Below are 13,721 nucleotides of genomic sequence, written 5' to 3' on the forward strand. Positions count from 1 at the left end.
GCAGCATCTGTGTGTCAAGATGCCATTATAGAATACTAGCATAAACACGCATTAGCATGCCAAAATGTAGATGCAAATGTTTACACCACATTAATAGCGGGCATAGACAGCTATACATAAGTGTGCCTTGCAACAAATGTAACTTATTCTGTACGTTGCACGTTTATGTTGGAGGCTCATCCATGTCCTACCCATGCTCTGCTCCTCTATATGCTCTCTTTGCACTTACATGCCATAGCACTTGACCTTATAAAATTATGCTTAATGCTGTTAGGCATGTACCTGACAATTTTTTCAGCATGACACACTTAAGTGGTGCATAAGTGTAGGCCCCTTGAGAGAAAAGTAGGGGTGGACTAAATGACTTCCAGCAGCCAGACGTAAACAATCAAAATGTTATTGGCAAAGCACTCAAATAATGAAGAGACCCGTATAGGGCCTTGTTTCAGCAGAGAACTACCTGTCTCAGGGGTCAAAATGCTCTGTCAGCTACAATTCAAGATGGAGAAGACTGGAAAAACCATGCAAATCCAGCAATACAATGGTATCAAGAGTAAACAGTGCTTCTGGTACCTAAAGGTAGGCGGTCAAATGCAGGGGGAAAAAAAAGAGGTGCTCTTTGCGTAGGGTGTTTTTCCTTTTTCTCCAGATTTTGGAATTTGGTATTTGTTGCATAAGTGTAGGCACCAAGTTATAGTATTGCTTTCAATGTTTTAAAAAGAAGAAATGTATGCTGAATGGTTATTTCTCTTATTGTTCAATTGACAAAATACAATTAAAAAGATGTAATATTACAAGCAATAGACAAAGAATGCAATAGTTACAGTAGTCTACATTGAGGAGTGAAGAAATCAGAACATTATCTCAAAAATAGTAATATTTGGGCTTCAATCTATATATCAAACAACTTAACGACCAAGAAAAGTACAGGAAAGTTACATCATAACACATGACTATCTGTCTACTTCAATTCCCCAGTAAAAAAAAAAACATAGCAATTGCAATGGATCAAAAATCATATACCTGTTCCCTTGATAAGTATTAGCACACTTGCAAAGAAACCTAAGAAAAAATGTTGTGCCCAGCTGCAAACACTGTAGGCTTCAGAACCAAAAACGTTTCCTATGCACCTGTGTTATCCTGGACATATCGGGAAAAATATTAACTTTTTGACCACAAACTTGCATCCTCATGTTGAAAAAAAAAAGTTTTAATACAGCTATTTTATCTTCCTCTTTAACAAAGGAAACCAAAATAGTGGCTTTGGTGGAAATCACATTGTGAGACGTTTCTGAAAAGGCTGTTAAATCAACTGATGCTCCATTCACCAGCTCCTCTCCTTCCTCATTATCTTTGGAAACAATTTTAGCAGAAGAAGTTTAATATAAGTTAGAAATCAAGATACTTCTCTTTCTGTTTCTGCACACAACCATTGTAATAAAATAATTAATTTTAAAAAAATCAAGATAGAATCAGCCTCAGGCAACTCCAAGACTTCCTTTAAATATTTATTAAACAACTCCTTAGGTGCTAGTAAATAAAATTTAGGAAAATTTAGGAGCCTTAGGGCCCCTTTTATGCGGCATGCAGTAAAAGGGGGCCTGCGCTGGTGTCAGCACATGGGTTTGCCGCATGCCAAGGCCCCTTTTGAAAAAGGAAATAGCCATGCGGTAAGGTAAACATTTGCTCTGCCGCCATTTCCTGTGGAAGCCCTTACTGCCTCCCAGGGGCGTATCTGGACTTCAGCGGTAGGGGGGGCCAGAGCTGAGGTGAGGGGGCACATTTTAGCCCCCCCCCCCTGGCACCGCCATCGCCGACACCCCCCCCCCCCCCCCCGCCATTGCCGACACCTCCTGCCGCCGCCAGCACCACCTCTAACAAGTTTGACCTTTCCCTCTCAACCTGCCCACCATTTGTCACCGTCTGTACCTTTGCTGGTGGGGGACCCAACCCCCCGCCAGCCGAAGTCTTCTTCTTATGTTTGGTTTCTTCTGAGTCTGACGTCCTGCTGCACGTACAACGTGCAGGACATCAGACTCACAGAAACAGAATGAAGCCCTGCAGATCGCAAGGCTTCGTTCTGTTTCTGTAAGTCTGACGTCCTGCATGTTGTATGTGCAGCAGGTCGTCAGACTCAGAAGAAACCAAACGCAGGAAGAAGGCTTCGGCTGGCAGGGGTTGAGGTCCCCCCACCAGCAAAGGTACAGACGGCGATGTCGGGTTGGCAGGGGGGTTGAGAGGAGTTACGGTAGGGGAGTCCAGGGCCACATTTATGGGGGCCCAGGCCCCCGTGGCCCCATAGCAGCTACACCCCTGCTGCCTCCTATTTAGGAGGCAGTAAGGGCTCCCACATTTACCTGGCAGTAGTGCTGGATTGATGTGCACCAATGCCACAGTGGCTCTACCGTGGCATTGTAAAAGAGCCCTTAGATTCATTTCTAAAAGCTCATTCTGTCTTTGCAGGAACCATCTATTCTTAATAAATGAAACATTAGCAGACTGACTAGCTGAGACCTGGTCTCCAAACACCCCAAAGAAGATTCTAAATAAGATAGCCTACTAGCCTAGAATCCTGTTCTGCTAGGAGAATTAAGCAACTTAGGGGGAAAAATTGCTGAATCATAGTTTTCATCTCTGATACAAGAGTCCAAATATCCTTTGGGAAACATCCCTTGAGAATGTTCACTAATAATGTTGTGGCCCCCTCCTAATCCAGACAGTATTTCAAGAATAAATGGTAAGGGAAGCAAGTCCTTTGGTGGGGGTACAGAATGAATAGACGGGTGTAGGGAGGTAGAAACCTGCCCTATGTTTGGAGCAGATATATCACACTCACCACTGGCAAACTGGGGTGGTAAGGAAGAGTCCTGCCAACAGGGCTCAAAGAAGTTCCTAATACAAAGGAAGGTGAACCAGAAATACCCTACACATTCTTAATTACTTGAGAAGAAAGCACAACATGCTTATCCATATCACCCCCCTCCTTAAGTCGCTTCACTGGCTCCCAATCCACTACCGTATACAGTTCAAGCTTCTTTTATTGACCTTCAAGTGCACTCAATCTGCTGCCCCCCATTACCTCTCTACCCTCCTCTCCCCGTATGTTCCCACCCGTAACCTCCGCTCTCAGGACAAATCACTCCTATCTGTACCCTTCTCCACCACCGCTAACTCCAGACTCCGCCCCTTCTGCCTCGCAGCACCTTATGCCTGGAACAGACTTCCTGAGCCCTTACGCCATGCGCCCTCCCTACCCATCTTCAAGTCCTTACTCAAGGCCCATCTCTTCTCCCTTGCTTTTGGCGCCTAACCACCTTCCCCATTCCTGTTACCTACACTGACTGCGTAGTCTATTACCGTTAGATTGTAAGCTCTCTTGAGCAGGGACTGTCCCTCCCCGTGTTTAAACTTGTACAGCGCTGCGTAACCCTGGCAGCGCTATAGAAATGCTAAGTAGTAGTAGTAGTAGTAGCAGTGCTGGATTTAGCTTTTCTCTTCCCCATTATTGGAAAGTTATTCTGGGTCTCACAATCTCCACACAGGCCCCAAAAGGGTGTGACCTAAGAGGGGCTAAAACCCATAGATCAAACACAGCCATGCCATGAGGAGACAGCTGTTTTTCAGTGCACACCATATGCTGACATCGGGGGGGGGGGGGGGGGGGAAGCATTCTTAATGGTGCCAATCTCCACACAAGTTCTCTGGTGTTCTGAGGCTTCCCCCACCTTGCTCCCCACTAAAAACCACTACCTGTGCCCAAAATAGTCTGCTCCTTCCTCAACTACCATGAGGAGACTGCTGTTTTTCAGCGCACACCAGTATGCTGACATGGGGGGGGGGGAGAGGGGCGAAGCACTCTCCTCAATGGCTCCACTCTCCACACAAGCCCTCTGGTATTCCGAGGCTTTCCTCACCTGGCTCCCCACTGAAAAACAGTGCTTGTTCCCAAGATAGTCTGTTCCTTCCTGTGGTTATGCCTCTTTAATCCATGCTCATTTCATCCAGTGTCCAGCTATCAGTGATGTATCTTTTTTCAGAGTTGTCCTGTCAACATGAGCTATATGTTGAGCGGGGAAATAAAGACTGTGCTGTATCCAGTGTAACCTATATGCATAAAACAGGGAAGCATTTTCATTTGTTCCAGACCAGCACTTCAGCTGAGACAAGGTGCTGCCTCCTCCTTCCTACAGATATCAGAAGTGTTGAAGCAAGGCCATAGCTAATTCATATCACCCATCTCCTCTAATGCAGTGGCATAGCTGCTGGGGGCCTGGGCCCCCCAAATTGGCTCAGGGCCCCTGGTTTGGCTCAGTTTTATTAAAACAAGCATGCAGAGTGACTGAAAACAGAAAAGGGTGCCAGGCAATGTGAGACCAGCACGGGACAAATGCTTTAACTGGTGGGGATTGGGGATCCCCGCCAGCCAAGATACCTTCGCAATGGCATGGGGAGAGGTGGGGATGGAAGCGGCGGCAGGAGGGCAGCAGCAGGAGGGTAGCGGCAGCGGCAGGGAGGTGGTAGCGCCCGCGGGGGGTCAGAAGTGGCAGCGGGGAGGAGGCCAAAATGTACCCCCTCCCATTGAGGTCTGGCTATGCCCCAGTGAGATACTTCATTATATTACAAAGAAAACTAAAATGAACAAAATTATAGATGATTTTTGAAACTGGAGCATCTTAAAATCTGGGAGTAATCCATTCATGCCAGCCATAATAATCATCAGAAGAATATAGTGCATTTTATACAGACACAGATTAGCATATTTAATGTATGTTCATATCTACTTTCTAATTAGCTAAGGCGACATGTTGGAATTTACATAATGTAAAAAAACAGCTTCTTTATTCTAATCAAATCCTGTTACTTGGTCCTAGGCTGGAGCATTGGTTCATATCTACAAGGATGGCTCCGTGTTGGTGTATCACAGTGGTGTTGAACTGGGCCAAGGTTTGAACACCAAAATTATACAGGTGAAGCAACAACAGAAGCAATGTTCACAAATACTGTGCATAAAACTATTTTTCTAAAAGTCCACATGCAAAATCAGATGATAGTATTAATAAACAAGTAATCTAATATAATAATTTGCACCTCCAACGTTCTGAAGCTGACTCCGTGGCAGGGTGGCAGTGAAGCCGTGTAGTGTTCCTGGGGTTTGTAATCGCCCTGCCTTCGCAACGTCAGAAGGGGAAGGGACCAACCGCAGGCAATCGCACTCGCTCTCACTGCCCCGCCCTCGGAGGGAAGGGAAAGCTGCATAGCAACCCGCAAACAAATGTTACTCCGTCCCAAACAGCCCTGATCCCCTGCCCCCCTCCAGCCACCCAGCGATTCTCCACGCTCCCCTGCCCCTCCTCCAGCCACCCAGCGATTCATCTCGCTCTCTTGATTACCTCCATCGAAGCGGCCGCATCATTGAAAGCCCTGCCCGTCTCCAGCCTTCCCTTCGAGTTCGTTCCCTCAGAGTCCCGCCTTCGATGTCATTTCCTCTTTCCGCGAGGGCAGGACTCTGAGGGAACGAACTCGAAGGGAAGGCTGGAGATGGGCAGGGCTTTCAATAACGCGGCCACTTCGACGGAGGTAATCAGGGGAGTGAGGAGAATCGCTGGGTGGCTGGAGGGGGGGCAGGGGAGAGAGGAGAATCACACACACTCTCTCTCTCTCACATGCACACTCGCTCACTCTCTCTCTCTCACACAGTCACTCTCACACACACTCTCTCAAACATACACACTCCATGGAAAACCTTGCTAGTGCCCGTTTCATTTGTGTCAGAAATGGGCCTTTTTTACTAGTATATAATAAATAGTTAAATATTGCAAGCTTTGATACAATGCAAACTCTGCATTTGTTTTCATTTTTTATGTTGTCTCAGAGACAAACACGATTTGGAGGGGTAATTTTATAGAGTTTTTCTGTGTGTAAAGTCAGTTTTGCATGGAAAAAGCCTTTTATAACAGCTAATGGCAATATATATGTGCATCAGTGCATGCAGAGGCAATACAGTGTCTACTTATTTATTTGTATTTAGCTCACACCTTTATCACTAGTTATTTCCCTACCTCTAGAGTTCTCACAATCTATGGGGTCCTTTTACTAAGGTGGGCTAACAGATTTAGCATGCGCTAAATGATAAGACGCCCATAGGAATGTAATAGGCATCTTATCATTTTGTGCACGCTAATCATTAGCGCACCTTAGTAAAAGGACCCTTACATCTGCACATTAAATAATGGAGGGTTAACTGTTTTGTCCAAGATCAAAAGAGTAGGTGTAAATGTGGGGTTCAGAGTTTACACTAGTAAAGCTGCTTCTGGAAGCCTTTAATAAAGGATGTCCAAATCAGAATGTTGCAAATGGACGTCCATCTCACATGTATTTTAGAACAACTTTAGAATCTTTATTATTGACTGATATAAATTAGTCCAACTAGTCTAGAGGGATTTGCACTATGGTTATGAAGGATCGTTGTAATTGTTAAATCCAACAGCAACGGAAGGCGGAATACAAGAACCATTTATGAGCAAATTTGATCTTGAACTGATTTTATTGCAAATTTTATTGCAAATTTGATCTTGAACTGATATTATTGTTTCTTACTAGTTCTGGACACTTTGGATACGTTTGCCTAAAGGAAGACAATCAGTTCATGGCTGTCAGAAGGAAAAGCCATTTTCTGTAGTTGATATACTAAAGTTTAAGCAGGAACGGTTTATTTCAATTCAATATTGACAAGTGATGAAAAATCATTTTAGGGTCAGCCCAAGCTAAGAAAGATTCTGAAGCTGCTTGAAGAAGCAGTAGTAAATAGATATTTATTTTAATTGATATTACAAGTATGTTCAGCTTGAGGAATGAGCGGAAATTGGCATTGAAGTAAGATTGTGAGTGTATATATGGTGCATTGAGTAAGAGATGTGTGGGGAGTAGAAGGTATTAAGGTAATATTATATCAGTACTAGTAAAAAAGGCCTGTTTCCGAAACCAATGAAACGGGCGCTAGCATGTGGTTTTTGTGTGTGTGTGTGTGTGTGTGTATGTGTCACAGAGTTATTTTGTGTGTGAGGGTGCGGTGTGTGTGCAGGTTGTTGATGTGTGTCTTTTTTTGTTTTGTTTTTTGCTTGGGGGTTGGGGGATGTGCTGTGCTGTGCTGGCATAGTGGGTTGGATTGGTGTGTGGCTTTGAGGGTATGTTTCTGTTGTATTGTGTGTGTGTGGTTTTGTCAGTCAAGGAGGTTTGTGGAGGGGGTCTTTCTGTTGGTGAAATGTAAATGTGGATGTAGGGGGTGTCAGCCTTTGTTGAGTGTTGTTTCTTTTTCGTGTTGTGCTGAGGCAGCAGTGTTGGTTTAGATGGGCGGAAGGTTGAGGAGCACGTTCTTTGTCTGTCGGTATTTTTTGGCCGTTTCAGGGCTGCTGTAGGGGAATGCTGGAAGAGAAATGTGCTGTTGGAAGCAGCACCATCTTTTTCCATTGGGCTGGGGTTCTGGGCATCCTGGAGGTGGGTGACGGCTTGCCTGAGGACGGGGATGGTTGTTTTAAGTTGGCGGAAGAGAGAAGAGCACGGTCTCGGGCCGTCGGGGGGTGATCCGGTATGTTTGGTCCATTTCAGGCCGGCTGCAGGGGAATGCTGGAACATTAATGCGCTGCAGGAATCAGCGCCGTCTTTTTCCGGGTGCTCGGGGAATCCCCGAGGTGGGAGACAGCTTGCCTGAGGCTGGGGATGGTCGGGCACTTCCTTGGCCGCTTCGGCAAAAGGGGAAGAGGAAGGGGGTGGGGAGTTACCTGCAGCCGCCTGAGAAACCATGTATTCTTTGTTTGTTTTGTATTATTAGTTTGCATTTCTGTTGAAGAAAGAGTGGATGCCTTTCTAATGATGGAGGTAGTGCGTCGGTGTGTGATTGTTTAGTTAGTTTGGCAGCCAGTCTCCAACAATTCCTTGGTCGCTGTTTGCTGCTGGCTGGGTCGCAGGTAATCCTTCCAGCTGGGCCGCAGCTTGTCCTGTTCGCCCACGTCCCAGATGGTGACGGGCACGTTGTTTTCCAGCTCCTCTGACTCCATGTCAAGCGATCCCAAATATAGTCTGTGCTATAGGCCCTCTGGCACTCTTCAGTACTGGCATTAGGCATTTAAAAATTCCCCCCCTCCCCCCCTCCCCTGGTCTATTTTTGCACATACCCACAGCAGGAATATTCTTCTCTCGTTCCAGCGGTGGTTCTGTGCTCTCTGTGCTGCACAGATAATGAGCCACTCTGCTGGGGAATGCTCCTCCCTTATTGTCACGTAGTTTCCTCTGATTGGTCCGTCTTACGTTGCCTAGTGTTGCCTGGGAACGGTGTTATGATGGTCCTTTGTATTTCAGAATGTTGAGGGTGTTTTTTCTGATTGGTCCGTCATGCGAGGGCGGGGCAGAGAGACATGGTCAGTGTTCTGGCTTCACCACCATGAATCCATGAACCCTTCAGTGAGTGACTTCAGAACGTTGTCTTCAGAATGTTGAGGGTGAGTTTTATTATAGTAGATTTTGTATTTATAAGTTTTATATCTGTCAATAATAAAGATTCTAAAGATTTTAAAATAACTGCTATAATTATTATAATCTTTGGTGGACTAATATATTGTAACTATATTGAAATTGAATATACCCAGTAGTATTTGATTGTATGTATTTTAGAACAGGATACAGCCTCTTTTGAGATGGCTGTCCATGTACTGGAAACATCCAGCATGAACATCCATTTTACAAACTGTGTGGCAGCATAGGAATGTCCATTTTGTAAAATGACCACACAGATGTGCAAGCAGAGGGGTAGCCAACGGGCTGAGACTCAGGGGACCCAGGTTCAAATCCCACTTCAGCTATTTCTGATTTCTTTTTTAATTGCAAGTCCTCCAGGAACAGAAAAATACCTAGTGTAAATGAATGTATACTACTTCAATAGCCTTCAGACTTGAAACTGTCTTATATATTCTGGTACAGCAGGTATTTTTCTGTCCTACGAGGGTTCACAATTAAAAAAAAAAAGCTAAAGTGGGACTTAAACCTGGATCCTTCACAATCAACTGCACTAACCTTTGGGCTGCTACTCAGGTCTACATGCAGCCTTGTTAAGAATGTCTATAATAGCAGAAGCTGTCATAGAGCCAATTTCATATTCAAGGGGGCAGCCACCACTGGGGGATTAAGGGGATGTTCTGCCTTAATTCCTCCAGTAGACAGCTCCTCAATCAAAGCACCTTTCTATAACCTGGTCATGACAAGTACCAGATCTAAATAACAATGTCTATCTTTTTAGATATGGATGTCCTTTCACCTTCTGTGACCAGAGATGGACATCCATATTTTGGGCCCTCCCCAGTCCTGCCCAAAACACACCCAGACTAAGCCCCATTGCCATATGGATGTACTACAGTGTTACCAAATGGAAAAAAAGAAACAGGAAAAAAAAACTACAAACAAACAACAGATCAAGAAGGGGGGAGTAGGGGTGGACCAAAATGGCCTCCAGCAGCCAATGAGGACTCAAAACCAGGAGTCAAAAGCACCTTACAAAATAAAGGACCCAACACAGGACCATGTTTCAGCAGGACGAACCACCTGCTTCAGGGGTCACACACACTCTCTGCAAGTCAATGCAGGTAAAGCATGATTGAGGTGCAAGAGCAGACATGAGCCGCTAACAATCAAAAAACTCTTCCTTAGAAGGCAACAGGAAGCTCTTCTCCTTTATGATCCTGGCATCCACAACATCCATGTCAGGTCCTTTATCTTGTGAGATGCTTTTCACCATAAACTGGTTTTGGCTCATCAGCTGCTGGAGGTTTTTTGGTCCACCTCTACTCCCTCTTTTTTCGTACTGCAGTGTTAGACATCCATAACCTGCCTTTGAAAAACTGGTGTTTGGACATCCATGCAACATGAATGTCTAAATGCCAATTTTCAGACATCCAAAACAAGAATAGAGCTTCTAAAATACCATCATAGGCTCCTACGCTATGTTGCTTTTATAAAACAGGCTTAAAGTGGGCGCCCTTTTTGGATTTCCCACTTAGGTAACCTGTTATAAAATCAGACCCTGAATGATCAGGATTTTCATGAGCAGAGACTGAGAAACATGAAAAAGTATGTATGTCAGGATCAATTCAGACTGGTGGTCTAGTTACTAATTTTGAGTAAGTTAGACTATTTTAACATTGTGTATTTGGGGATCTCTCATAACTTAATGAAGAGAATTCAAATAGTTCAAAATGTTGCAATACATCTGATTTTTTCTTTGAAAACAACAGACTTACATCAGCGTTTTACACTGGCCCCCAGTGGAAGCCAGAATATTGTTCAAAATTTGCTGTTTGGTTTTTTAAAACTTAATGGTTTTATACATCACAGTGGTTCCCAAACCTGGTCCTGGAGGCACCCAGCATGTCAAGTTTTCAGTATATACACAATGAATATTCATGAGAGAGATTTGCATGCACTGTTGCAATCAAATCTCTCATGAATATTCATTGTGGATATCCTGAAAACCTGACTTGCTGGGGTGCCTCCAGGACCAGGTTTGGGAACTCCTGCCTCAATACAGGAGTCATCTCATATGCTGGTCATCCACCTGTAAATTTTATAATGTTTGCAATCCGTTATCTTTATTGTTCCCGAGTCCCAGGTGGGTTACATCAAAAAGGTTTTTAGGTCTTTATTTGCCTATCAAGCAACAAATGTTTGACCTTTGCTCATGACTGAAATACAGTATTTGTCAGATTTTGGTACTGTTTCATAAATATGTTCTTGATAGATGGTCAATTGACTGCTTGATATAAGTCATTACATTGCTATTTCCTATATTATTGGTCTAGTTATTTCTTGTTATGTTACCCACTAAGAACTGTTGTTGGTTATAGTGGGCTATAAATGATGTCACTGTAACTGATTGAGTTGAACTGTTTCAAATATATGCACCAATAAAGATATAGCAAATCTATACTATCTGCAAAAACAAAGCTAGACCTTAGTGTCTACACAGAACTCCTATTAATCCTGCCTTTTCCTGCATGAAAACTTGGCAGATTGCAAGCCGGGAACTGAAGATACCAATATCGAATATCTACATCTGTGAAACCAGTACTACAGCGATCCCCAACATGACCCCTACCGGAGGGTCTATAGGCACAGATATCAATGGAATAGCAGTGCAGGTTGCATTTTTAACACCGCTTTATGTTCCTAATATTTCCTTTACATTGTATTGTTTACATTTTATCAAACTAAATATAATTTCACTAAGTACAGAGATCTTAAAGAATTAATAAATCGTTTATTAGCCATATTAAATATTCAAAATAATAGGTCCCCTTTTATCAAGCCATGCTAGCAGCTGCCAGTACAGTAATGCCAGTATATGTGGCAGCCGCTAGCACAGCTTTATAAAAAGGGGGGGGGAGTAATTTGGTCCAATATTTAAAAAAAAAGTTTCAAGCTACCATGGTTTCTTATGTTTTTGTCTAGTGTTAGAAAGCACATAAAGCTTCTTGTGACTGTTCAAATTTACTTTAGTGTAAAAACCTACAGAATTGGTGAATTTAAAGTTAAAAGTTAGAGAGAACTTCTGACGGATTTCAAGAGAAAAAGATTGAGGAGAGAATATGGGGAGAAGACAGAGAAAGAAACAGAAGATGGAAAAGAAAAAGGCACCAGAAGAAAGGGAAAAATAGATTTAGCAAAACCCAAAAGAAAGTTATGTAAAAAAAACAAAAAGCAGAAAAAAGTCACAAGGGAAGAAAGGAAGGAATGTGGGAAAATACAGATAGGGAACTAGGATGAGAAGAGAAAGGAAGAAGAATAAAAGATTCTGTAACTGAAAGTAGATTTGTTTTCATCTTTCCACCAGCAGGCTGACTCAAACCTTGTTGAGCTCTAAATTATTCAGATCAGATTCATTGTAGCTTTCCTGTTTCAATTATTTATGTTAACATAAGGTGTAATGCTATTAGTAACTCATAAAAGAGAGGACATGCACATTTCATCAGTCAATGTACTTTTGCTATGAAACTTTCCACCAAAATTTTAGCCAGAACATTGTGATCTACCTGCTTTAAGCCATTCGAGAATAATCACATCAGGGTTTATTACATGAGTATTTCAAAATATGAGAGTGCTTTTTTTTTTCATCCTGTCTCTCTCACACAACCTCATTTGTCCTTTTCAATGGTTATCAAATGCTGCATGGTCCTAGGTAGAGCAATTTTCACAAGTCATTTAGGTGAGTAAATATCTCTAGAGCTGGATCGCTACGCGTTGCCTGGTTACTGCCAGATTAGTATGAGAGCCCTTATCGCCACCTCAATGGGTGGCGGTAAGGGCTCCCCGTTGCATGACCATGCGGTAAGAGTTCTCTTACCGCATGGCCATGTGTGCCTGGGGTCTTTTTAGCCGCTGCAGTAAAAAGGGCCCTGGTGTGTAGGAAAAACAGCCCCCACTGCTAGCGCAGGGCCCTTTTTCCCATAGCTTGGTAAAAGGACCCCATAGTGCATAATTGCAAGGGAAATGTAAACATGGACGGAGCTTGGGTGGGGTTGAAACTTACACATGTAACTTATAGATCTCTGTGAGTTACACAGGTGGCGTAAGTGCTCATGTCTTAATGTTAATTGTGTATGTAGTTGATTGGGCTAGTAATCTATAAAAAAAATAGGCACTTTCATTCCTTTATAGAATAGACTCCTTTCAAGTGCTCTCCAGGCACCGAATTTTAGGCTCTCTGTTATAGAATTGCTCTCTTTGTTTTGTAGTGCCTTTATTCAGTGGCGTTCCTAGGGGGGCTGACACCCGGGGCGGATCGCGCGGCACCCCCCCAGCGGCGTGCACCCGGGGCGGACCGCACCCACCGCCCCCCCTAGGAATGCCACTGCCTTTATTGAATTAATAATACTCATTTTTTCCGCTTAATTCCTCATTTGTAATCTCCCAACCTTAAAGATGTTCTGCACAAGTGATCTCAGCTTACTTTGCTGACTCAGAGCTGATGAGGACTGACACCTCCATGTTACTCTTTTGCCAGAGTGCCTGACCTCTTCCGTCTATCCCATACTTCAGTCACATACTCGCCCTGATACGCCCAAACCTTGCTGGCCCCATTAGAGAAGAAAGTCCTGCATCTGATTGCATAGCCTGAGCCATGGGCCTACCCCACTAATACTATTTCTATTGTATTATTCTCGCCAGCGTGCTTGTCAAGTTCTGATGCAACGCCTTGAGCCCATCATTAAGCAAAACCCAGAGGGAACCTGGCAAGACTGGGTAAGAGTCACATTATGTCTATGATGTGTGGAGTGAAAAGTCAGCTGACCCAAAGTGTTGCCCTTTCACATAAGAAGTGTGCATCAAAGCAAAAAATGGGGGAAAAACTGCATCATGTAACATTAATGATGTGATCTGTATATAATTAATTGTTCTATAACTTAGTACTTAATCGCCAGCTGTTAAAACAGTATCTCTGAGTTTTATAAAAAATTTTGTAAAACAGAATCTTCAATAGGCACCTGCAAAAAAATTAGAAGTTTCTAGAAATCTATCCTAGTCTGTGCATATCAACCTTTCTCTGCTCGCAACACTACTTTGGTTAAACCCTTTAATTATTCACAATAAAGCCATTCTTATAGAGAAAAACCCATTAAAAAGTAATAGGCTCAGATTGAAGCCTTTGCCATTAACCTATTTATCTACCCAGTGCAATT

General features: G+C 43.4%; 1 protein-coding gene across 1 annotated transcript in view; it reads left to right on the forward strand.

Annotated features, from left to right (window-relative positions):
• The window catches only part of LOC115474520 (aldehyde oxidase 1-like), a 235,978-nt gene that overhangs the window by 179,702 nt on the left and 42,555 nt on the right, over positions 1 to 13,721 (forward strand). The window contains exons 27-29 of the mRNA XM_030210009.1: positions 4,872 to 4,967; positions 11,055 to 11,183; positions 13,210 to 13,284. Coding sequence (XP_030065869.1) covers positions 4,872 to 4,967; positions 11,055 to 11,183; positions 13,210 to 13,284 — 300 coding nt within the window. The remainder of the gene's footprint in view (positions 1 to 4,871; positions 4,968 to 11,054; positions 11,184 to 13,209; positions 13,285 to 13,721) is intronic.

Source organism: Microcaecilia unicolor, chromosome 7 (genome assembly GCF_901765095.1).
Source record: "Microcaecilia unicolor chromosome 7, aMicUni1.1, whole genome shotgun sequence".
In the NCBI taxonomy this organism is placed as follows: Eukaryota; Metazoa; Chordata; class Amphibia; order Gymnophiona; family Siphonopidae; genus Microcaecilia; species Microcaecilia unicolor.